Source organism: Eretmochelys imbricata, chromosome 20, assembly GCF_965152235.1.
Source record: "Eretmochelys imbricata isolate rEreImb1 chromosome 20, rEreImb1.hap1, whole genome shotgun sequence".
Classification (NCBI taxonomy): domain Eukaryota; kingdom Metazoa; phylum Chordata; order Testudines; family Cheloniidae; genus Eretmochelys; species Eretmochelys imbricata.
Window position 1 is genome coordinate 20,577,426 of NC_135591.1, and position 24,762 is coordinate 20,602,187.

The 24,762-nt window shown below is 65.4% G+C and overlaps 1 protein-coding gene across 1 annotated transcript in view; it reads right to left on the reverse strand.

Moving 5' to 3' along the window:
• Nucleotides 1-2,873: 2,873 nt before the first annotated feature.
• The window catches only part of LOC144277915 (uncharacterized), a 61,857-nt gene continuing 39,968 nt past the window's right edge, over nucleotides 2,874-24,762 (reverse strand). The window contains exons 5-13 of the mRNA XM_077838936.1: nucleotides 24,371-24,652; nucleotides 23,163-23,441; nucleotides 22,148-22,390; nucleotides 20,305-20,516; nucleotides 8,280-8,358; nucleotides 7,778-8,191; nucleotides 7,101-7,373; nucleotides 5,748-6,065; nucleotides 2,874-4,708 (exon numbers count right to left, since the gene is read on the reverse strand). Of these exons, the coding sequence (XP_077695062.1) occupies nucleotides 4,476-4,708; nucleotides 5,748-6,065; nucleotides 7,101-7,373; nucleotides 7,778-8,191; nucleotides 8,280-8,358; nucleotides 20,305-20,516; nucleotides 22,148-22,390; nucleotides 23,163-23,441; nucleotides 24,371-24,652 (2,333 nt within the window). The 3' untranslated portion in view covers nucleotides 2,874-4,475. The remainder of the gene's footprint in view (nucleotides 4,709-5,747; nucleotides 6,066-7,100; nucleotides 7,374-7,777; nucleotides 8,192-8,279; nucleotides 8,359-20,304; nucleotides 20,517-22,147; nucleotides 22,391-23,162; nucleotides 23,442-24,370; nucleotides 24,653-24,762) is intronic.

Here is a 24,762-nt window from a genome sequence, read left to right on the forward strand (position 1 = left end):
GAATGGTCACTTTGGATGAGCTATTACCAGCAGGATAGTGAGTTTGTGTGTGTGGTTTTTGGGAGGAGGGTGAGGGGGTGAGAGAACCTGGATTTGTGCAGGAAATGGCCCAACTTGATTATCATGCACATTGTGTAAAGAGTGGTCACTTTGGATGGGCTATCACCAGCAGGAGAGTGAATTTGTGTGGGGGGGTGGAGGGTGAGAAAACCTGGATTTGTGCTGGAAATGGCCCAACCTGATGATCACTTTAGATAAGCTATTACCAGCAGGACAGTGGGGTGGGAGGAGGTATTGTTTCATATTCTCTGTGTGTATATAAAGTCTGCTGCAGTTTCCATGGTATGCATCCGATGAAGTGAGCTGTAGCTCACGAAAGCTCATGCTCAAATAAATTGGTTAGTCTCTAAGGTGCCACAAGTCCTCCTTTTCTTTTTGTCTACCGACAGTGGCCAGTTCCAGGTGCCCCAGAGGGAATGAACCTAACAGGTAATGATCAGTGATCTCTCTCCTGCCATCCATCTCCACCCTCTGACAAACAGGGGCTAGGGACACCATTCCTTACCCGTCCTGGCTAATAGCCATTAATGGACTTAACCTCCATGAATTTATCCAGTTCTCTTTTAAACCCTGTTATAGTCCTCGCCTTCACAACCTCCTCAGGCAAGGAGTTCTGCAGGTTGACTGTGTGCTGAGTGAAGAAGAACATCCTTTTATTTGTTTTAAACCTGCTGCCCATTAATTTCATTTGGTGGCCCCTAGTTCTTATATTATGGGAACAAGTAAATAACTTTTCCTTATTCACTTTCTCCATGCCACTCATGATTTTATAGACCTCTATCATACCCCCCTTAGTCTCCTCTTTTCCAAGCTGAAAAGTCCTAGCCTCTTTAATCTCTCCTCATATGGGACCTGTTCCAAACCCCCGAATCATTTTAGTTGCCCTTTTCTGAACCTTTTCTAATGCCAGTCTATCTTTTCTGAGACGAGGGGACCACATCTGTACGCAGTATTCAAGATGTGGGTGTACCATGGATTTATACAAAGGCAATAAGATATTCTCTGTCTTATTCTCTATCCCTTTTTTAATGATTCCTAACATCCCGTTTGCTTTTTTGACTGCTTCTGCACGCTGCCTGGACGTCTTCAGAGGACTATCCACAATGACTCCAATATCTTTCTCCTGATTAGTTGTAGCTAAATTAGCCCCCATCATATTGTATGTATAGTTGGGGTTATTTTTTCCAGTGTGCATTACTTGACATTTATCCACATTAAATTTCATTTGCCATGTTGTTGCCCAGTCACTTAGTTTTGTGACAGGTTTCAGAGTAGCAGCCATGTGAGTCTGTATCCGCAAAAAGAACAGGAGGACTTGTGGCACTTTAGAGAGTAACAAATTTATTTGAGCATAAGCTTTAGTGGGCTACAGCTCACTTCATCGGATGCATTCAGTGGAAGCTCATGCTCAAATAAATTTGTTAGTCTCTAAGGTGCCACATGTCCTGCTTTTTTTAGTTTTGTGAGATCTTTTTGAAGTTCTTCACAGTCTGCTTTGGTCTTAACTATCTTGAGCAGTTTAGTATCATCTGCAAACTTTGCCACCTCACTGTTTACCCCTTTCTCCAGATCATTTATGAATAGGTTGAATAGGATTGGTCCTAGGACTGGCCCTTGGGGAACACCACTAGTTACCCCTCTCCATTCTGAAAATTTACCGTTTATTCCTACCCTTTGTTCCCTGTTCTTTAACCAGTTCTCAATCCATGACAGGATCTTCCATCTTATCCCATGACAACTTAATTTACCTAAGAGCCTTTGGTGAGGGACCTTGTCAAAGGCTTTCTGGAAATCTAAGTATACTATGTCCATTGGATCCCCCTTGTCCACATGTTTATTGACCACCTCAAAGAACTCTCTATCCATCCCCCTACGCTCCCCTCTGTCCACCCATCCCCCTATGCACTGGACTGTCTGTCCATCCCCCTCTCTATCTGTCTGTCCCTCTGCATGACTGTCCATCTGTGACGAAGTGGGACTGGTCTTAATGTTTCCTCTGAATAGTGTGGGGGTGCCTCAGTTTCCCCTATGCAGTTCTTAAGTATCTAGGGGGTGAGGTAAGGGTGTATGATCATTGCAGAGCCCTAGAGGGCAGGTGTGTGCAGGGGTCTGGACACAGAGAATGGCCGACACCCTGTTTCCTGGCCACTGATGGCCTGGGCATTTCCCCCCTGCAAGGTGAGAGCTAAAGGTTGGAGAACAAAGGAATCCGGTGACCTCCTGGCCCGGGAAAGGAACAAAGCCCAGAGGAGGAGGGGCTGGAGGGAGTTTCAGTTTGGGGCTGGCTGGAAACATGGAGTGAAGGGCAGACGTGGTTGTCTGGCTCACTGCCCCCCAAAATGGACCCAGCTGAGGGGTCCTGTTCTCTGCACCTACAAGCTCTGTGTTAGACCATGCTCCTGTTGTCTAATAAACCTCCTGTTTCCCCGGCTGGCTGAGAGTCACGTCTGACTGTGGAATTGGGAGGCAGGACCCTCTGGCCCCCCCAGGACCCTGCCTGAGCGGACTCGCTGGGGGAAGCGCACGGAGGGGCAGAGGAGGCTGAATGCTCCGAGGTCAGACCCAGGAAGGTGGATCCGGGTGAGCTGTGTGTCCTGCAGACAGGCTGCTCCCAGAGAGGAGGCTCCCCAGAGTCCTGCCTGGCTTCGTGGGGAGCAGTTCCAGAGCATCGCCCGGGGACTCCATGACACCATCCATCTACCTATACACCTGTCTGTCCGTCCTTCCCCCTACACACCTGTCTGTCTGCCTATCCCCCTATGCGCCCCTCTGTCTGTCCGTCCACCCCCTACACACTTCTCTGTCTGATTCTCTCTTGTGTTGGTTCATGCAGCTTTCGCGCGGGCTCCTTGCCGTGCCAGGGCAGACGGAAGCACAATTTGGAAACTGTGACAGTTTTGGCAAAATGGAATTCTTGTTTCTGGCCAGCCCCAGTGCCGGCCCTTGGGAGTCAGGCCCTGAGCAGCCTAAGCTGGGAAGTGTCCATGGCACCACTGGGCGTGTGCCTTGGTCCCCAGATCCCGTCTGGCTGAGGCCAGGAGCGCTGTCCCTTGGGCGAGCCTGGCGAAGGTTCCTGGAGTTTCCATCTTCCTGATGTTTGCAGACAACATGGCTGCATCGCTTGTCCCCCACAGAGGCTCAGCCACGATGCGCCCCCTCCCTGAGCAGCCGGCTTCAGCCCTGAACCTCTAATCAGCCACGGGAAGGGCTGGGCTCTGCTTTGGCTGCCTGCGCTGGGCTGTTCCTTCCCAGACTTATGGACAATGAGGAGCAAGGGAGGAAGTTCACTGAATGGATCAGCTGGGAAGACAGCCAAGGGGCACGGGAAAGCACCTGGCACGGGACTATATGCTGCCAGCCCTGCTCCATGCCAGGGTCCTCTACAGACACAGAGCGAGACGAGACAGCCCCTGCCCCAAAGAGCTCCCAGGCTAAACAGCCCATGGGTGGGCAGGGACGTGCCTTGCCTGAGGTCCCCCAGCAGGCCTGGGACCAAGCCAGGACTATGCCATGGCTCTCGAGTCCCAGCCCAGCTCCGCACCCACTAGGCCACACTGCCTCCCGTGCGAGCCCTGGCTATGGCCCTGGCATGGAACGAGCTGAGTTCTCTCCAGTGTCCGCCGGTGGATGCCACCCTCTACCCACAGCTGTCCTGGCAGAAGGGCAGGTGCTCCAGGGCCGCCGTGATGCCAGCTCTCCCCAATGCCCCTTCCAGGCGTTCGCCAGCCTTTCTCCCCCACAATGGGTGACATGCTGACTCGGTGCCCTGGGACGTTCCTCACCACGCGCCATACCAGGTGCCATCCTCTGCCAGAGCAGCCGCCCATGCTCGGCCAGCCAGAGCCGCTCCCCAGACATGGGAAATTCACCTGAACCAACACCACTGCCCAGAGCCACTGGATCCCCTGCAGCTCCCCACCAGGCGTTAGATCCCCAATGCCCATGGCCTGCCCGTTGAGGCTGTGACAGGAGCCGCTTGAGCCCGCAGCGCCCTGCTAAGCGTGTGCGCGGCGGCTCCGAACCAGGCCAGACGTGGGTGGTTTTTCACAGCCACAGCACAAGGTCCGTCCTGAGGGCGAGCGCTTCTCCACTGAATAGCTGCAAGAAGGTTTTTTAGCACAGCCGAAGCGATGTATTTCTGCCTAGTCTCCCTTTCAAGCATTTCTACAGAGACTTTCAACACAAAGCCCAGCCCGGAGCAGACCTGGCCCGGCACATTTCAGCCTGAAAGGTTGAAGTCTGGCAAAGGCAGGCACATGGGAAACCGGGGAGCACCTGGCAACATGAACTAGAAGCATGCGACCTGCCCTGCGCAGCACGTGGCCCCCGTCCCACAGTCTCTGTGCTCTCCTGTGTGAGCGACATCGCTTGGCAGCGCGCAGAGCCCACTGCCTGGCTGAGCTCCGCCGTCTGCTCTATGGGGAAGCGTCCTCAGCAGAATTCAAGCTGCCTCCCTCGGCTGGGGCATCTTCTGCGCTGGCCTGGGCCATCTCGAAATCCGTCCAGCTTGGCGCTGCTTCCCCAGGCTCCGGCCCTGCCTCTCTCCGGGTCCTGCCCCGCCGAGCCAGGCCCCAGGCCAGAATTCCCAGCAGCATGGCCAGTACGGTGGCGATGGCCGTGATTGCGATGATTTTAGCCGTGGGGCTCTCTGGAAAAGGAGACAGAAAAGGGTTAAATTCCCTCTCTGCAAAACACCCCTGAATGTCCCTCGCAGGGTCGGTAAATGATGTTGGTAAAAGAAACAAAATGAAAATACGGCCCCGGTGTTTTCACTGCGGCCCCCGAGTCGGGCCCGAGACCAACCCCAGGAATTCAGGAGGAGTCTCGCTGCCACCGGGCTGCCAGGGAAGATCCTGGGCCATGCGGAGGCAACGTGGAGCTTGTCCCCATCTAGCAGCCAGTCCAGCTCTGAGCACCCAGCCTGCCTCGCTCCAATGGATTTAGGGCTGGCTTGTAAAGATATTTCCGTACCTACAGATGCAGATAGGCACCTAGTAGGTGCACAATGCCCAACCTTCCCAGAGAACCAATGGGAGTTAGGAGCCTCCCTGTTCTAGCAATTTTCAAAATCCCACTAGGCACCTGTCTGGATCTTTAGGTGCCCAAATGCTTTTAAAAACCTGACCCTTCCTCCTTTCATGCAGGGGTTTCGCCCGGCACAAGGGGGGACCCGATCTCGGCCGGGGCTGTTCGGTGTTCGGTGTTTCCACAAGCCGGCTGTGAGACAGTGCAGAGAGGAGGCTGGGCCTCAGGCACGTTCAGCCAAAACTCGCTCTCGGAGATGGAACTTTTTCCGTTTGCGTTGTTTTTAAACGTACATTTTGATGAAAATAAAACCAAACTAACCCTGAATTTTTCCCACATTTCCTGTGACAAACACCTGGCTTTGTGCAACCAGCTGCAGCAGACCTGTAAACTTCTGTATATGCTGCACCCCCTGGATGGGGACACCGCTGCAGGGCACTAGCGTGGGTTACGTAGCCTTCTCCCGGGGGCCACCCGGGGCCGTGCCAGATGAGACCAGCCTGGCCCTGGCTTTAGAGCGGGATTCCCTGCCTGGCTCCTTCCCTCAGTTCAGTGTTCTGAGGTTGGGGGAGAGGAGCAATTGACCCACATCCCGTTAAATGTGCGACTTGAGCTGCCAGCACCGGGTTGGTCCCCACGGCCCAGCGTGAGCCTGAACTCACCAGCCTCCTGGAGCTCCACCGCGGAGGAGCTGCTTTGCAAGAGTGGCCCACGTGGTCTCAGGTCCAGGGCTGCGTGGCAGGTGGCCTGCTGCCCGTGGTCCCATCGCCGAGGGGTGATCTCCTGGGTCACCGTGACGTCGTCGGCCGCGGCCCTGGTGCGGTTCTGGAAGGTCTCCGTGTGCAGGGTCCGGCCCCCCTGGCGGAGGGTCACGGTGAGGTGCCTGACGGGCGCCACGCTCAGAACCCGGCACGTCAGGTTATAGGCCCGGCCCAGCTCCAGCTCCGGGAGCCGCTCCAGCCCCACCCGCTCCGGCGCCCCTGGAACGACAGACATGGAGTCACGGGCAGCCTGAGGGCAGGAATCCAACACGGGGACCGTCCCGATTTCGGTAGCTGCTCCCGGCTGGGCTGCGTTTCAAACTGCCCCCGGGCTCTCCCCTTCAGGCAGCTCTTATCTCCCTCCTCCAGACAGGAGCCGCCCGGCTCCCCTGCGGGGCCCGGAGGCTGCAGCCGCTGCCTGCCCTGCTGCGAGGGAGGAGGCAGCTGAAAGCCGTCTGCCAAACGCTGCTTCTCCCTGGGTCCGCTTGTTCCCTGGACCTTGGCAGAACCTCCCGCCCATGCCCCAGGGGGGGCTGACCTCTCCCACCACACCCCTCCGGGGGTCGCCTGTCTCTTTCAGGGGGTGGCCGGAGCCCTGTGTCACCGGCAACTTTCCCTGGGCACCAGTCGCCACATTGGACCCGAGCTGGGGAGGGCCTGGCAGGGGCGATTCACCTACCGCTGGGGGTCAGAGCATGGCCTCTCCCATAAGAGACCCCAGGACTCCCTACAGAGCAGGGGATGCACCCCGTGAAAGCTGCCCCCAGACCCCGGCCAGCAGCCCCGTTCTGTGAGTCACTTACGATAAACCGACACCTTCACGGCTGCCCTTTGCAGGGGAAGTAACATATAGAGGGGCCAACGCCCACTCTTGGATATTGACAGGTGAAAACCAAGCCCAGTCTCGCTGACCGGCCGGCAGGAGCTCTAAGTGGGGCAGGGGGCTGGGATGTGGATTCCTGCCCTGCCAGGAGCCGGACTAAGACCCACCAACTCGTTCCACCCAACGGCCGTCAGAGGGTAACTACACGCCGGTGCTGCCTGGCTTAATGGAGCGGAGCCAGTGGCCCCAGAGGGGAAAGGCCTGTGTCCCATTCTCTGCCCCCCGAGCCAGCCAGTCCCCTGCCCTAGGGCCAGATCACAGCTTTGTACCCTATTTTCTGTCAGCGAGTTTCCCCTTTCTCTGGCACAGCCCTGCACCCAGAAAGTCTCCGTGGCACAAAAGCCGCCCCAGACCCCTGCAGCGGCACTTACGGTAAGCGGAGATGTTTGCAAACACCACCTTCACACGGCCACGGCAGCTGAACTGGCACTGAAAGGCCGACATCCACTCTGTGATATTTTTGAGGAGAAAGGCCACCCACCCAGGTCCACTTTTATGGTCGGTTTTGGTGAGCGAGGTCTCCAGGCTGCCCCTGGCATCAGGATCCGGGCACGTGGTGCTGCAGTTTATCCAGACGGACTCTCCATACGCCACCACGGGAGCTGCCGGCGAAACACTCACCTCGAACGAGCCCCGCGCGGCCCCTGAAATGGTAAGCGGGTCTGTCACGCTGTGGCTACACCTCTGGGGGACACAGCCCAGTGGACCTGAGAAAGCAGAACATCAAACCGCACTCCCTTCCCAGAGCCAGGGAGAGAACCCAGGAGTCCTAGCTCCTGGCCCCTCTGCTCTACCCAATGGACTCCGTTCCCCTCCCAAAGCTGGGGAGAGAACCCAGGAGTCCTGGCTCCTAGCCCCTCTGTCTGCTCTAACCACTAGGCCCCACTCCTCTCCTAGTGATCCTATAAGAAGGCACCTTCATTTACAATGAGTAAAACAAATCGATGTCAGCACCGCTGCCAGTGGGGCGCTCCCAGCCCAGGCCGGTCCCGCTAGCATTTCCCTGGGGACACACAGCCTGAGCCGGGGGGTGTGGGGGGTCACTTACCTGGCAGCACCAGGAGAAGCAGCAGCCATGTCAGGCAGCCCCCGGGAGAGGGATGCTGGAGCCACTGGGGTCTCATAGCTGAGGAGAGAGGGACAGAGAGAGCAGGAGCTGGGGGAGCTGGGCTTGGGTTTTCCATCGGCACCGTGGGGCCGGGTCCAAGCCCACTGACGCCAACGGGAGCCTTGCCGGGGCGCCCTGGGCTGCGAGGAGGGGCGGGGCGGTGGGGACTGAGCCGCTGCAGCTGGAAATGAGGAGATGATGCGCAGGGCAGCTCAGCCCAGGGCCCGTCTAGCCCAGCGTCTGGTCTGCAGCAGAGCCCAGCCTCAGCTGCTCCAGCCCCCGCTGCCAGACCGGCCGCAGGAGGCAGTGATGGGAACCCTGTGGGGACAGGTCCCTCCTGATCCCCGCTCGTTAGAGGTCAGCCCAGCCCCCAACCCCCCCAGCTCTAACCACTAGACCCCGCTCCCCTCCCAGAGCCGGGGCGAGATCCCGGGAGCCTTACCCCTGGCGACGGTGGTGCTGGCTGGAATGGAGGGCTGAGGGTGCAGCCACCGCGGGGGGAACGTGTGCGTTGCCGTCTGCTGGGTGAGATAAGGGACGTCTCAGGGAGCCCTCAGCCAGCGGACTGCCCTGGGCGCGGTGCTCCCTCGCCGTCCCTGGCGGCCGCCCCAGCCGCCCTGCCACCGGCTCAGGGAAAACCCGCACGGGGACGTGTGCCCACACCGCACTGGACCTCTGGCTGCCGCAGACATCACGGGGCAGTGCCCTTGGGAGTGCCCTGGGGGCTCCCACCAACCGGCTGCGCTGCGGCCCCAGCCAGGGCAAACGCCTGGGGGCAGGGGGGACACACCAGTGGTTGGCGCTATGCGGCCGTGCGACAGCATGGAGCTCCCCACACCGAGTCTCCCCAACTCCATTCCCCCCCCGCGAGTTCTGACCGACCAGAGACTCAGACCGTCGCCCTCTGGGTCGTCCCCCCAATGCGTGAAACCAGCCCCCTGTTACCAGCTCACCCCGGCCCCCCCAGTGGGTGCCCCAGAGCCCTGCCCGGGGTAAAACCAACTCAAACTTTAGTTACTAGCCGAGCCAGAGCCAGAGCCGACCCAGCGAGGGGGAGCCACACAGGCCAGTGACAGAGACTAACCCTCCTGCCACCCCGTGGGCTGTACCCCTCTAGCGTGGATAAAAGCCCTTTTCTAAGACAAGTTACCCATGGCCTTTGGAGCAGCTCCCAGCCTGCCCCCTGCTGTGGGGGGCTCCGGCCTTCACGGCCAGCTGGGCCCCCAGGTTCTGGGCGACCAGCTTTTGTTCCAGTTGGCTTTGTGAAAGGCTGGTTCTCAGAGCATGCTGGCTCCTGGCTCTGCAGAGTTGGGAGCGTCTGTGACGTTACACCCCGTATTCTTCATCGAAATATGGTTATGATATGAATAAGGCATAACAGAGAGATACTTTATGCAGGATGGGTCTGGTGAGATGTCATGGGAAAGGTTACGATTTACTGACTGTGTTTATCCAAAGGGTGTGCATGGAGCATTTTCGTAGGTGGAGCTGGGAGTATTGACCATGTCTCTGTATTTCCAATGTGCTACGCTGGATGAGGCCAAACGATGTTGGTGGCTGATTGAGGAAATACACCAAGCACAAGGGTCACCCCAGGACCTGTGTGCAATAGAGACCTCGCCGAGACAGCTCTAGACTGGGGGTCATGACAAAAGAGCTTTCCAGCAAGTGGGGGGGAGATACAAAAGAGGGACAATGACAACATGTGAGGGCCTCACTCTCCTGACAACAACACACCTGAAAACACCTGAGGAACAAGGACTGAACTGTGGGAAGTGCTGGCCCCAGGCTAAGAGCTTTAGCCTGTGTATGAAAACCTGGGAAAGCCAAGGCAGCTTGTGCCTTAAGACTCTGCCAGCCTGTTTATCACTCAGGGTGAGAATTTGCTAATTTGTACCCTACCTATCGAGTGTGTTAAGCTCAGCTTGCGTGTTTTGTTTCACTTGCTCGGTGATTTGCTGTGTTCTGTTTGCTATTCCTTGAACCACTTAGAATCTGCCTCTTGTAGTCAATACATTGGTTTTGTTTATTAGTAAACCCAGTCGATGTAATTGCTACCTGGGGGGGCAAGAAGGCATGCGCATCTCTCCTCACCTTGAGGGAGAGGGTGGATTTTCATGAGCTGGTGTAACGCACACACCTCCTGGGGGTGGGGTTCTGGCCCAGCTAGTGGCACCAAGACCGCCTAGCGAGAGAGGTGAGTGAATGTCCTTAATGGGCAGCTGGCTTTTAGCTCAGGCAGTCGAGGCTCCTGCTCTAAGCTCCAGAGGTCCCAGGTTCAACCCCGCGGCTGGGGTCTGTGGTGTTACACTTGCGCTGTGCCAGTTTTTCTATACAGCACAAGACAGTATTATTTTGGGTTTGTCTCCCAAAAGGAGTGTGCATGTGTGTGATAAATGAAGGGTGGGTGAGCTCCCTTATGGATACTAGCCAGCCAGTTAGCTGGAAAATCCCACTCGGCCTGTTCTCTGCTTGCTTTAGCAGCCAAGGGTTAACAAGCCCCCAGGTAAAAGAAAAGGGAGTGGGCCCCTGACCAAAAGAGCCAATGGGAAGGTAGAACTTTTTACATTGGGAAAGAAACTTCCCTTTGTCTGTTGTTCTCTGGGCTGCAGGGACACGGAGCAGCGATGCTATAAGCAGAAATGCCGTGTAAGGGTTGAACCAGGTATGAACAAGTATTTTCCATACCTAAAAGAAAAAAATTGGGACAGGGAATGTTTAGTTAGACGCTATCAGGTTTATTTCTTATTTTGGCTTGTGGACTCCTCTGTGCTAAGTCCAGATGCTTTTGTTTGCTTGTAACCTTTAAGCTGAACCCCCAAGAAAGCTACTTTGGGTGCTTGATTTTTGGAATTGCTCTTTAAAATCTAGCAAAAGCCTCAGTTCCAGATGGATTTTCTTTCTTTTTGTTTTTAATAAAATTTAACTGTTTTAAGACCAGGACCGGGGCTGTTGGTGTCCTGCGAGGCATGTGCAGGTTGTTTGATTAGCTGGTGGCCATAGCTGATTTCCTTTGTTTTCGTTCTCAGCTCTTCCCCGGAGGGGGGTGAAAGGGCTTGAGGGTGCCCCCCAGGGAGGAATTCCCAAGTGCGCCTTCCTGGGCTCAAAGGGGTTTTTTGCATTTGGGTGGTGGCAGCATTTACCAAGCCAAGGTCAGAGAGAAGCTGGAGCCTTGCGGGCCCCCACTTCCTGCACTCAGAGTGACAGAGCGGGGATTCAGCCTTGACAACGTGAGTGCTGGGGGAGTCCTCTCACCCAGAGCGGACTTCAGTCTGTGTCTGCAGCGGGCTGTGGCCCTACCCGTGTGTGCTACAGGGGCCAGAGAGCCTAATTCTCAAAGCAGGGAGAGGGAACCTGGTGGAGCAGAAGGGGCTCAGTGAAACCCCAGTACGTGAGGTGACATTCCAGAAGGGGGGGGTCCAACCCATCACACCCTCCCTCTGCCTGGGCCAGCCTTGCCTTCTCCTGGCCACTGGCCGCCTGGCTTGGGAGGGGCTCTCCCCACGTAACTGCTCAGCGCCCGGCTGTGAGAGGGAGCGGCCGGATCTGAGCCCAGTTTTCTGTACACGCCAGGGCATAAACCCATCCCCACGGCCTGGCTGCACGGGCGCCAGGCCCCCACGCTCAGCGCGCCACACGCCTTCCTGCAAACCCCTCGCCCGATGTTTTCCTGGCACGATGATGGCTGGTTTAACTGCTCGGTTGTGGGGGTTAAACCTTCTGCTCCCCCCTGGGGGGCCTGGCTCCTAATTGTCCCTGCCCAGAGCCCATTCCCCTCCCCTTCGCCCCCCCACCCCAGGGCTCGGATGTCCTAGGCATGTCCTAGCTCTGCTAGGCTCAGGGCTGGCTGTGCTGGCAAGCGTGTGTCTCATGGCCCCGACCCCCCCGACCCCCCCAGGGCTCCGGCTGGCAGAGCAGGCAGGCAACACGCCTTTCACTTTCATTTCTTCCCCAGCTGCTGCTTCCTCCCCACAACGGCTGCATGTGTGCACACACGTGTGTGCTGGGACCAGCTCCCTGCTAGCCCGGGAGGGAGTGTGCTGGTGACCGCTCTGTGTGGCTCTGGATCTCACCCGAGCCGCTGGATGCCTTGACGTTTAGCACCTTCATGGCAATGCCCCTGGATGCTCAGTTTGGGCTCGGAGCTCCCGCCCTGCTCTGGCCCCCATTGCCCGGGGATCCAGGCAGCTCCTCCTTCCTCTCTGCAGAGCGCCCCCAGGAGCCAGGGCAGGGCTGTTATCTCACTACGGCCCATGCGAAGACTGAAGCACACAGAGACTTGGCCCAGACCATCCAGGAAGCTATGGCAGAGACAGGACCTGAACCTGTCCTGAGGCCCAGGCTAGTGCTCTAACCACTAGGTCATTCCCCTAGACAACCCTTCCTGGGTGGAGTGACTTCACCCACCACTGAGATGCATCCACCTCTGAGCTGGAACGTGGCAGCTGTTTGCAAGCAGCATGGTGACGCTGCCCAGTGGTGCAGGGAAGGGGGTGAAACATGCTGGTGTGAATCCACTCCTGCTGCAGTGGCCAGCTGCAGCCCTCTGCCTGTCGTGAGCCCTCTTGTCCCCTGCTGGGCAGCGACCGCTTTCTGCACTAGTCATGCTGGGGTCTCGCCAGACTCCCAGGGCAGGTGCCAAACGCCCCTGGAGGAAGGGCAGCGCGGGTAGCACGGGAGGGATGGAGTGGGGCTGGGGCAGCCGTACCGTGAGCCATGGGCACCGTGCGTTCAGTCTAACGGGCTCCGGGCAGGGCAGAAACCACACAAGGGGCACCCAATGCATGGGGCTGTAGCCCACAAAAGCTTATGCTCTTCGAAATGTGTTCGTCTCCAAGGTGCCACAAGGCCTCCTGTTCTTTCTGCGGACACAGACTCACGCGGCGGCTGCTCTGAAACAAGGGGGCGATTGAGTTTCGCAATCTCTCAGGCATGGGGTGCAGCTCCCCATGCCATCACTAGGGGGGGCTGCGGGTGCGGACAATGCGGTTTGGTGGTGGAAAGCCGAGTGAGCCAGGAGCGGGGGTCTATTCCGGGCTCTGCCGGTGACCTCGCGGGGGGGGGGGGGTCTCTCCGTGCCTCAGTTTCCCCTCCTGCCCCTTCCTCAGTTAGCTTGTGAGTCCCGTGAAGCAGGGACTGTCCCGCGCTGTGTGTCTCTGCAGCGCCCAGCACAATATGACCCTGGTCCTGGTTGGGATCAGTGAGGAACTGGGCACGATCGACCCTCAATATAAGCCAGGGTCTGGAGGCGCCCGGCGCGACGGGGCCCTGGTCTCGGGGGGGGGGGGGGGGTCTGGGCGGCACCCAGTGCGACGGGGCCCTGGTCTCGGGGGGGTCCTGGGTGGCGCCCAGCGCGACGGGGCCCTGGTCTCGGGGGGGGGTCTGGGCGGCGCCCGGCGCGACGGGGCCCTGGTCTCGGGGGGGGGTCTGGGCGGCGCCCGGCCCGACGGGGCCCTGGTCTCGGGGGGGGGGTCTGGGCGGCGCCCGGCGTGACGGGGCCCTGGTCTCGGGGGGGGGTCTGGGCGGCGCCCGGCCCGACGGGGCCCTGGTCTCGGGTGGGGTCTGGGCGGCACCCGGCGCGACGGGGCCCTGGTCTCGGGGGGGGGGTCTGGGCGGCGCCCGGCGTGACGGGGCCCTGGTCTGGGGGGGGTCCGGGCGGCGCCCGGCCTGACAGGGCCCTGGTCTCGGGGGGGGGGTTCTGGGCAGCGCCCGGCGCAACGGGGCCCTGGTCTCGGGGGGGGGGGTCCTGGGCGGCGCCCAGCGCGACGGGGCCCTGGTCTCGGGGGGGGGTCTGGGCAGCACCCGGCGCGACGGGGCCCTGGTCTCGGGGGGGGGGGTCTGGGCGGCGCCCGGCGCGACGGGGCCCTGGTCTCGGGGGGGGGGTCTGGGCGGCGCCCGGCGCGACGGGGCCCTGGTCTCGGGGGGGGGGTCTGGGCGGCGCCCGGCGCGACGGGGCCCTGGTCTCGGGGGGGGGTCTGGGCGGCGCCCGGCCTGACGGGGCCCTGATCTCGGGGGGGGGTCTGGGCGGCGCCCGGCCCGACGGGGCCCTGGTCTCGGGTGGGGTCTGGGCGGCACCCGGCGCGACGGGGCCCTGGTCTCGGGGGGGGGTCTGGGCGGCGCCCAGCGCGACGGGGCCCTGGTCTCGGGGGGGGGTCTGGGCGGCGCCCGGCCCGACGGGGCCCTGGTCTCGGGTGGGGTCTGGGCGGCACCCGGCGCGACGGGGCCCTGGTCTCGGGGGGGGGGTCTGGGCGGCGCCCGGCGTGACGGGGCCCTGGTCTGGGGGGGGTCCGGGCGGCGCCCGGCCTGACAGGGCCCTGGTCTCGGGGGGGGGGTCTGGGCAGCGCCCGGCACAACGGGGCCCTGGTCTCGGGGGGGGGGGGGGTCCTGGGCGGCGCCCAGCGCGACGGGGCCCTGGTCTCGGGGGGGGGTCTGGGCAGCACCCGGCGCGACGGGGCCCTGGTCTCGGGGGGGGGGGTCTGGGCGGCGCCCGGCGCGACGGGGCCCTGGTCTCGGGGGGGGGGTCTGGGCGGCACCCGGCGCGACGGGGCCCTGGTCTCGGGGGGGGGTCTGGGCGGCGCCCAGCGCGACGGGGCCCTGGTCTCGGGGGGGGGTCTGGGCGGCGCCCGGCCCGACGGGGCCCTGGTCTCGGGTGGGGTCTGGGCGGCACCCGGCGCGACGGGGCCCTGGTCTCGGGGGGGGGGGTCTGGGCGGCGCCCGGCGTGACGGGGCCCTGGTCTGGGGGGGGTCCGGGCGGCGCCCGGCCTGACAGGGCCCTGGTCTCGGGGGGGGGTCTGGGCAGCGCCCGGCACAACGGGGCCCTGGTCTCGGGGGGGGGGGGTCCTGGGCGGCGCCCAGCGCGACGGGGCCCTGGTCTCGGGGGGGGGTCTGGGCAGCACCCGGCGCGACGGGGCCCTGGTCTCGGGGGGGGGGGGTCTGGGCGGCGCCCGGCGCGACGGGGCCCTGGTCTCGGGGGGGGGGGTCTGGGCGGCGCCCGGCGCGACGGGGCCCTGGTCTCGGGGGGGGGGTCTGGGCGGCGCCCGGCGCGACGGGGCCCTGGTCTCGGGGGGGGGGTCTGGGCGGCGCCCGGCCTGACGGGGCCCTGATCTCGGGGGGGGGTCTGGGCGGCGCCCGGCCCGACGGGGCCCTGGTCTCAGGGGGGGTCTGGGCAGCACCCGGCGCGACGGGGCCCTAGTCTGTGGGGGGTCTGGGCGGCGCCCGGCGCGACGGGGCCCTGGTCTCGGGGGGGGTCTGGGCGGCGCCCGGCGCGACGGGGCCCTGGTCTCGGGGGGGGGGGTCTGGGCGGCGCCCGGCGCGACGGGGCCCTGGTCTCGGGGGGGGGGGTCTGGGCGGCGCCCGGCGCGACGGGGCCCTGGTCTCGGGGGGGGGGTCTGGGCGGCGCCCGGCGCGACGGGGCCCTGGTCTCGGGGGGGGGGGTCCTGGGCGGCGCCCGGCGCGACGGGGCCCTGGTCTCGGGGGGGGGGGTCCTGGGCGGCGCCCAGCGCGACGGGGCCCTGGTCTCGGGGGGGGGTCTGGGCAGCACCCGGCGCGACGGGGCCCTGGTCTCGGGGGGGGGTCTGGGCGGCGCCCGGCGTGACGGGGCCCTGGTCTGGGGGGGGGTCCGGGCGGCGCCCGGCCTGACAGGGCCCTGGTCTTGGGGGGGGGTCTGGGCAGCGCCCGGCGCGACGGGGCCCTGGTCTCGGGGGGGGGGGTCTGGGCAGCACCCGGCGCGACGGGGCCCTGGTCTCGGGGGGGGGGGTCTGGGCGGCGCCCGGCGCGACGGGGCCCTGGTCTCGGGGGGGGGTCTGGGCGGCGCCCGGCCCGACGGGGCCCTGATCTCGGGGGGGGGTCTGGGCGGCGCCCGGCCCGACGGGGCCCTGGTCTCAGGGGGGGTCTGGGCAGCACCCGGCGCGACGGGGCCCTGGTCTGTGGGGGGTCTGGGCGGCGCCCGGCGCGACGGGGCCCTGGTCTCGGGGGGGGTCTGGGCGGCGCCCGGCGCGACGGGGCCCTGGTCTCGGGGGGGGGGGGTCCTGGGCGGCGCCCGGCGCGACGGGGCCCTGGTCTGTGGGGGGTCTGGGCGGCGCCCGGCGCGACGGGGCCCTGGTCTCGGGGGGGGGGGTCCTGGGCGGCGCCCAGCGCGACGGGGCCCTGGTCTCGGGGGGGGGTCTGGGCAGCACCCGGCGCGACGGGGCCCTGGTCTCGGGGGGGGGGGGGGTCTGGGCGGCGCCCGGCGCGACGGGGCCCTGGTCTCGGGGGGGGGTCTGGGCGGCGCCCGGCGCGACGGGGCCCTGGTCTCGGGGGGGGGGTCTGGGCGGCGCCCGGCCCGACGGGGCCCTGGTCTCGGGGGGGGGTCTGGGCGGCACCCGGCGCGACGGGGCCCTGGTCTCGGGGGGGGGGGTCTGGGCGGCGCCCGGCGTGACGGGGCCCTGGTCTGGGGGGGGTCCGGGCGGCGCCCGGCCTGACAGGGCCCTGGTCTTGGGGGGGGTCTGGGCAGCGCCCGGCGCAACGGGGCCCTGGTCTCGGGGGGGGGGGTCCTGGGCGGCGCCCAGCGCGACGGGGCCCTGGTCTCGGGGGGGGGTCTGGGCAGCACCCGGCGCGACGGGGCCCTGGTCTCGGGGGGGGGGGGTCTGGGCGGCGCCCGGCGCGACGGGGCCCTGGTCTCGGGGGGGGGGTCTGGGCGGCGCCCGGCGCGACGGGGCCCTGGTCTCGGGGGGGGGGTCTGGGCGGCGCCCGGCGCGACGGGGCCCTGGTCTCGGGGGGGGGTCTGGGCGGCGCCCGGCCCGACGGGGCCCTGATCTCGGGGGGGGGTCTGGGCGGCGCCCGGCCCGACGGGGCCCTGGTCTCAGGGGGGGTCTGGGCAGCACCCGGCGCGACGGGGCCCTAGTCTGTGGGGGGTCTGGGCGGCGCCCGGCGCGACGGGGCCCTGGTCTCGGGGGGGAGGGTCTGGGCGGCGCCCGGCGCGACGGGGCCCTGGTCTCGGGGGGGGGGTCTGGGCGGCGCCCGGCGCGACGGGGCCCTGGTCTCGGGGGGGGGGGTCCTGGGCGGCGCCCAGCGCGACGGGGCCCTGGTCTCGGGGGGGGGTCTGGGCAGCACCCGGCGCGACGGGGCCCTGGTCTCGGGGGGGGGTCTGGGCGGCGCCCGGCGTGACGGGGCCCTGGTCTGGGGGGGGTCCGGGCGGCGCCCGGCGCGACGGGGCCCTGGTCTCGGGGGGGGGGTCTGGGCAGCACCCGGCGCGACGGGGCCCTGGTCTCGGGGGGGGGGGTCTGGGCGGCGCCCGGCGCGACGGGGCCCTGGTCTCGGGGGGGGGTCTGGGCGGCGCCCGGCGCGACGGGGCCCTGGTCTCGGGGGGGGGTCTGGGCGGCGCCCGGCCCGACGGGGCCCTGATCTCGGGGTGGGGTCTGGGCGGCGCCCGGCCCGACGGGGCCCTGGTCTCAGGGGGGGTCTGGGCAGCACCCGGCGCGACGGGGCCCTGGTCTGTGGGGGGTCTGGGCGGCGCCCGGCGCGACGGGGCCCTGGTCTCGGGGGGGGTCTGGGCGGCGCCCGGCGCGACGGGGCCCTGGTCTCGGGGGGGGGGTCTGGGCGGCGCCCGGCCCGACGGGGCCCTGATCTCGGGGGGGGGTCTGGGCGGCGCCCGGCCCGACGGGGCCCTGGTCTCAGGGGGGGTCTGGGCAGCACCCGGCGCGACGGGGCCCTGGTCTGTGGGGGGTCTGGGCGGCGCCCGGCGCGACGGGGCCCTGGTCTCGGGGGGGGTCTGGGCGGCGCCCGGCGCGACGGGGCCCTGGTCTCGGGGGGGGGGGTCCTGGGCGGCGCCCGGCGCGACGGGGCCCTGGTCTGTGGGGGGTCTGGGCGGCGCCCGGCGCGACGGGGCCCTGGTCTCGGGGGGGGGGGTCCTGGGCGGCGCCCAGCGCGACGGGGCCCTGGTCTCGGGGGGGGGTCTGGGCAGCACCCGGCGCGACGGGGCCCTGGTCTCGGGGGGGGGGGGGTCTGGGCGGCGCCCGGCGCGACGGGGCCCTGGTCTCGGGGGGGGGGTCTGGGCGGCGCCCGGCGCGACGGGGCCCTGGTCTCGGGGGGGGGTCTGGGCGGCGCCCGGCGCGACGGGGCCCTGGTCTCGGGGGGGGGTCTGGGCGGCGCCCGGCCCGACGGGGCCCTGATCTCGGGGGGGGGGTCTGGGCGGCGCCCGGCCCGACGGGGCCCTGGTCTCAGGGGGGGTCTGGGCAGCACCCGGCGCGACGGGGCCCTGGTCTGTGGGGGGTCTGGGTGGCGCCCAGCGCGACGGGGCCCTGGTCTCGGGGGCCGGGGGGGGTCCGGGCGGCGCCCGGCCTGACGGGGCCCTGGTCTCGGGGGGGGGTCTGGGCGGCGCCCGGCCCGACGGGGCCCTGGTCTCAGGGGGGGTCTGGGCAGCACCCGGCGCGACAGGGCCCTGGTCTGGGGGGGGGGGTCTGGGCGGCGCCCAGCGCGACGGGGCCCTGGTCTCGGGGGGGGGGGTCTGGGCGGCGCCTGGCCCGACGGGGCCCTGATCTCGGGGGGCGGGGGGGGTCCGGGCGGCGCCCGGCCTGACGGGGCCCTGGTCTTGGGGGGGGTCTGGGCGGCGCCCGGCGCGACGGGGCCCTGGTCTTGGGGGGGTCTGGGCGGCGCCCGGCGCGATGGGGCCCTTGGCTGAGGGCTCTGTGTAACGTGAACAATGAAGGATCACGCTTGCACGGTTGCCAGGAGCACTGTTCTGATCAGCTCCGGCCACCCGCCCCAGTAACGGCACGGGGAGCTGGCGGGTCACGCTGACAATATTTACACCCTTTATTTGCACCAGCAGGACCAGCCCCGTTGGTGCTTTACAGCCTCGTTCTCCTTAGCCGGCCCGCGCTGGGGTCTCCGTGATTTTAGCTCCTGGCTCAACCCAGGTGGACAATCTTCCCTGTCGGCAAAGCTCCCATCACCCCAGGCCTCTGGGCTGCTTCTCATTTGTAGTGTGGCAGCTGCCAGGTGCCCGGGGCCTGCTCCAGGGCGTCGCGGGGGCCGGGTCTCTGCCTTGCACCTTGTGCTGTTACTTACCCCAGTGCAAAACGGCGTTACCTGGCAGGACGCCGGCGGGGCTGGGCCAATGCTCTGAGCGGCTCCTTCCCCCAGCTGCTGGGCGGGTGAGTCTGACTCACGGCTCAGGGCTGTCAGAGTGGGGCTAGAGCGGGAATTTTCCCCTCTGTAGCGTGGGGCCTGGACCCCCCGGTCCTCGGATCACTCCAGCACAGGGCCCCTGATCGATTCCCTGCATGGCAGAGCCTCCAGGGCTGGTTGCTTCTGTTCTCTGCCCCGGGCCTGACCTGCTGGGCTCAGCACAGGGGTGACGTGCTGAAAGGCTGGACTGTCCCAGGGGCTCAGCACCCAGCCTCCGGGCGGGCGCCCCAGAGCCAGCCCCCAGAGAGGCGCCCCGAGAACCGCCGGGTTGGCCCGAGAGCTCCATGCCGCCCAAACGCGCCGGGCTCTGTTGGCAATCCCGGCCCCGAGGCACTCTGCAAATGCCACTGACCCTTTAACTCTGCTGGCTCCAGGGCCAGCTGCTCCCCAGCCCCTTGACAACAGCAAACAAGCCACGTGGTGGGAAAAGTCCCGCAGGGGAATGTACCAGCGGTTGCCTGGGTCATACGAACAGGTCCCTTCGCCCCCTGCCAGAGTCTCTCCCTTACTCTCTCTTCACGCTGACTGGGGCTTTCGCTTCCACAGTTATTAACGTCATTGACCTCCCGGCCCCTGTACCGGGGTCCCTGCCACGCCGCGCCCGGCTCAGCCCCCACAGGAGAGGGAGCCTGGTGCCCCTGAGTCCTCTCCATGGCTGGGGATACGCGGGGACAGAGGGTCTTGCCATTCAGCTGATGCGAGTAACGGACCCCATGGCCCGTCTCAGTTGCACAGACCCGGCGATCCCAAAGCCCGTCTCATTAGTGTCGAACCGTTTTCACAGTGATCCCGTGGGTCTCTCCGCGTCGTGACCTGGGCGGCTGCCTCCCCAGCTGGGGCAGAGCTTGTGTGCGGCTCGGAGGCGCCTTCCCCATTGCTGGGAGAAGCGGTTAGAGGCGGCCGTTAGCGCTGTTCCCCTCCCCGCACAACTGTTCCGACTTTATTGTTACTAGGCGTTTCCTGCTGGGACCGGGGTCTCCCAGCCACCTGCTTCCCCAGCGGGGCAGATCTCAGCTGCAGCCAGACGTCCCTCCAGCCAAGGACATGGGAGATTCCAGGCCTAGACATCCTGGGGGTGTCTGTCCTGCTCCAGACGCCTCCCTCCCTCTGATCATTGCTCTGCGGAGAGCAGCGGGTGTGTGCAAGGGAGGGCCCCGTGCTGCCAGAGCAGAGGCCATGAACCCCCAGTCCCGTGGCATTGCCCAGCATCCCAAGGGCTAACGGGGGCCTCCCCATGGGCCAAGGGGGAAAGCAGCAGTGAGGAGCCCCAGGGCTCCGAGTCCTGCAGTCCGGGCCTAGACTCTGTGCTCCACTTCAGGTGTGTTCTGCGCGGCCCCGTTCAGGCTCACCTGCTCGGCCGGCTTGCCCTGCTCGGCCGGCTTGGCCTGCTTCTGCTTGAGCCGGTACTTGCGGATTCTCGTGGAGCGGTAATACAGGTAGATCCCCACGCCGAGTCCAGTCACCGCAGCGGTCACGGCGAGCAGCACCAGGACCAACAGCAGGACGTTGAGATCTGTTACAGAAGGAGCGAGGCCGAGGAGGACTAAGAGCTGGTTCAGCCTAGTGGGCAGGGCCGCGGGCAGTGGGCTGCGACTCAGGACACCTGGGTTCTACTCGCCTCAGCCACTGGCCTTGGGCAAGTCACTCATGCGCTCAGTGCCTCCGTTTCCCCTTCCACTCTTTGCCTGTTTACATGGTGAGCTCTCTGGGGCAGGGACTGTCTCTCACGCTGTGTCTGGGCAGCACCCGGCACGACGGGGCCCTGATCTCAGCTGGGGTCTGAGCAGCGCCCAGCGCGACGGGGCCCTGATCTCAGCTGGGGTCTGGGCAGCGCCCGGCGCAACGGGGCCCTGATCTCAGCTGGGGTCTGAGCAGCGCCCGGCGCGACGGGGCCCTGATCTCAGCTGGGGTCTGAGCAGCGCCCGGCGCGACGGGGCCCTGATCTCAGCTGGGGTCTGAGCAGCGCCCGGCGCGACGGGGCCCTGATCTCAGCTGGGGTCTGAGCAGCGCCCGGCGCGACGGGGCCCTGATCTCAGCTGGGGTCTGAGCAGCGCCCGGCGCGACGGGGCCCTGATCTCAGCTGGGGTCTGAGCAGCGCCCGGCGCGACGGGGCCCTGATCTCAGCTGGGGTCTGAGCAGCGCCCGGCGCGACGGGGCCCTGATCTCAGCTGGGGTCTGAGCAGCGCCCGGCGCGACGGGGCCCTGATCTCAGCTGGGGTCTGAGCAGCGCCCGGCGCGACGGGGCCCTGATCTCAGCTGGGGTCTGAGCAGCGCCCGGCGCGACGGGGCCCTGATCTCAGCTGGGGTCTGAGCAGCGCCCGGCGCGACGGGGCCCTGATCTCAGCTGGGGTCTGAGCAGCGCCCGGCGCGACGGGGCCCTGATCTCGGTCGGGGTCTGGGCAGCGCCCGGCGCGACAGGGCCCTGATCTCGGTCGGGGTCTGGGCAGCGCCCGGCGCGACGGGACCCTGATCTCAGCTGGGGTCTGAGCAGCGCCCAGCGCGACGGGGCCCTGATCTCAGCTGGGGTCTGGGCAGCGCCCGGCGCGACGGGGCCCTGATCTCAGCTGGGGTCTGAGCAGCGCCCGGCGCGACGGGGCCCTGATCTCAGCTGGGGTCTGGGCAGTGCCTGGTGCGACGGGGCCCTGATCTCAGCTGGGGTCTGGGCAGTGCCTGGTGCGACGGGGCCCTGGTCTCGGTCAGTGTTCTGCCATATTACACATAATTTAGTAGGAGGATGAGTTGGGACAGAGATGAACCTGAAAACCGCCAGGCTGCAGGATGCTGGACCCATCCCCACTCTCTTCAGGGTGGGAGTGATGCTAGGACGCACCCCCTGAGCCTGGGGGTGGGGAGCTGTGCCCTGGACGAGCCTGCAGAGTACAAGCCACACCGATGGAACGGCCAGACGGGATCACTGGGCCGGCCAGTCTGACCTCCAGCAGGCCACCAGGCCGGAGAATGGCAGCCCGGAACCCCATACTGAGCCCCCGTGGCTTTGGGGGCCGTTTGGGCTCCTAAATCCCATGGAAAGCCAATGGGATTTTACCTAAGAGACCCATTCACTTGTGTTCCTAAATCTCTTTGGGGCTTTTGCAAGCCTACCCTCCAGGTCGCCTGCTGGAGGATCCACCAAAGGCTACTTACACTCCACGTGGACGGTCACATCCCGGCTGGCGTAGCCGTAGCTGTTGAATGCTTCGCAGTGGTAGGTCCCGGCGTCCTCTCTCCTGACCTGCTGCTGCACCCCGATGCTGAAGGGCACCCCGTCCTTCTTGCACTCCACGGCTGGCTCTGGGTTCCCCTGTGCCTGGCAGGAGAAGGTTTGCTCCGTCCCCTCCTTCCAGGTCCACTCCCTGGGGCAGCCGGAGTCGTCCATCCTGGGCCCGTCTGGAAGCAAGAGGGGGCAGTTGGTTACGCTGCCCAGTGCCGTGTAGCCCCATCTCCTGCCTGCCCCCGGGGCTGCTGCCAAGGATGGCGTCTTTCCCCTGCCACACGTGCCTCCTCGCTGGGCTCTCCCCACTGCCCCGCCTGGCTCCAGCAGGCCTTGCTCTGGGGCAGCAAGGGGGCCCTGCGTGCAAGGCAACAGCCTGGACTTGGGAGCTCAGGGGTCAAGCCCTGCCTCTGTCATGGTTGCCTGGTGTGACCCTGGCCCTGGGGCAAAGCCCAATAGTCACGAGAAGGCCTCAGGTTCCCCATCTGTAAAATGGGGCGAGGGATTCTTCCTGCGGCTGGCTCGTCTCATTAGCTTGGGAACATTCCCTGAGGCAGGGACTGTGTCTGTGCAGCACCTGGCACAATGGGCCCTGGTCTGGGCTGGGGTCTGGGCGGCGCCCGGCACGACGGGGCCCTGATACCCTAATGCTAAGAACTGACTGGACCCAGAGCATTTCTCTGGCGGCTGCTGCATAGGAATGGCCACCCCAGGTCGCAGGCACAAGGAGAGCAGCCGAGTGCCTCTGAAGAAAAGCTTGTGGGAGCGGAGCGGGAGGATGGGCCAGGAGCCCTGGGTTCGAGTCCTTGGCTGAGGCACTGAGGCTCTGGGGGGCTCAGCTGCCATCTCTGAGAAGGGGGCCTTGCTTCCTGACTGCAGGGGGGTGAGCGCAGAGCGTGGGCCGTGGTGAGGGGCTGGAGCAGCACCTAAGACAGCCCCTGCACTCACAGACGACAGTGAGCCTGGCAGACGTGCGTTTCACGGTTTGGTTGGCTGAGGCAAGCCTTGCTTCACACGTGAACTCCCTCCCGTTGTCTTCCTCGCCAGCCGTCAGCGGGAAGTCCACAAGGGGCTGGGCGGGGGCGCTGCGGACCAGGACTCGCTTGGCGTCTCTGAGCTGGAGCAGGACGTCCGGGGGGTGGGCTTTAGGAGAACGGCACGTAACGGTGACGCTGCTGTTAACGTGGGTCTGGGACTCAGTTATCTCCAGGATGGGCTCAGGGAGACCTGCAAGGGACCAGGACAGAGCTGCAGTTTGGCCTCGGCTGCTGATCCCCCCTCCGAGGGGCTGCCCGCCGCCCCCCCCCCCCCAGCAGGACGCTTCCCTCGAGATCGGACGCGTGAGAGGGTCGAAGCCAGCTGGGGCACTGGACATACCTGGCCCATTCAAGTTAACACCCAGATCCCGAATGGAGTTAGGCCCAGATCCCATGGGAGTTAGGCACCTAAGTACCTTTGAGGACGTGGGCCCAAATTCCTCCTGAAAGTTGCTCCATGCATGGACTGGTACCTAAATCCCCATGGCTCCCCCCACATCTCCCCTCCAGCTCCGGCCGGTGAGGGCTCCGTTCTCTGGAAGCGCCCGCTCCTCATGCCGTGCGTCAAGGCATGAACCTGCCACTCCCTAGCGGGGCAGGCCAGGCCAGGGGCAGACTGACCCCAGTCTCCACATGGCGGGGGGCTCGGTGGCCTTGCCCACTCCCCTTCCAGCCCAGCGCGGCTCTTACTCTCTGGAGTCGCTGGGAGGAATTCCCTGGCCTGGGCTACGCAGCTGCTCGGACGCGGTGATCTGAATGGTTTGATGGGAGCATCCCTGGCTCAGTGGAGCACCCGTGTGGAAGGGGAGCCAGGTCAGCCCCACCGAGGGTCTGTCGGGAGACAAGTCCCAAGCCAGGCTAGGACTGGGGGCGGGAGCAGGGAGGGGATCTGGGGCCGGGGGGCCCGTGGGAAATTGGGCCAGGGGGCTGAGTTTCCAGTGGAAAGTCCAGGGGGAGGAACCGACGTGAACTGAAACCAGCCTCCGTGGGAGGTGAACCCACAGAGATCTGCCCAGCCTCTGCACCAGCCTGGCCCACAGTGCAGACGTCACCTGCCGAGCCCCCGAAATCTGGGCACGCCCCGCTCTGGGTGTGGCCGGGAGACCCCCAGACACTCACTGTAAACGAGAACGCTCTGCCCTGCGGATCTGGACACGGGCCCCACGGACACAGTGCAGGTCAGCTGGCGCTCGCCTGCGGACAGGGACCGAACCTCGCCCTGGGCTGTGGCCGTGTCATTCGATGTGGTGACGGTGAAGTTCAGGCGCTGACCCCCAAAGGACAGGGTGAACCGGGCCTCTCCAGCGGCAGGGAAGACCTTGGTCACGTCACAGCGGGCGGTCGCCTTGTCGCCCACCTCTATATGGTGGGAGATTTGGAGCTGGGGCTCCTCTGGGAGAGCTGCAGCAGGTGAGAAAAACCATCGCGGGGCATCAGGGAAACATCAGCAAAGGACCCACTTGGGACCCAGCGAAGAAATCCAGAGATGCAGTGAGATCGGGGGCTGAGAT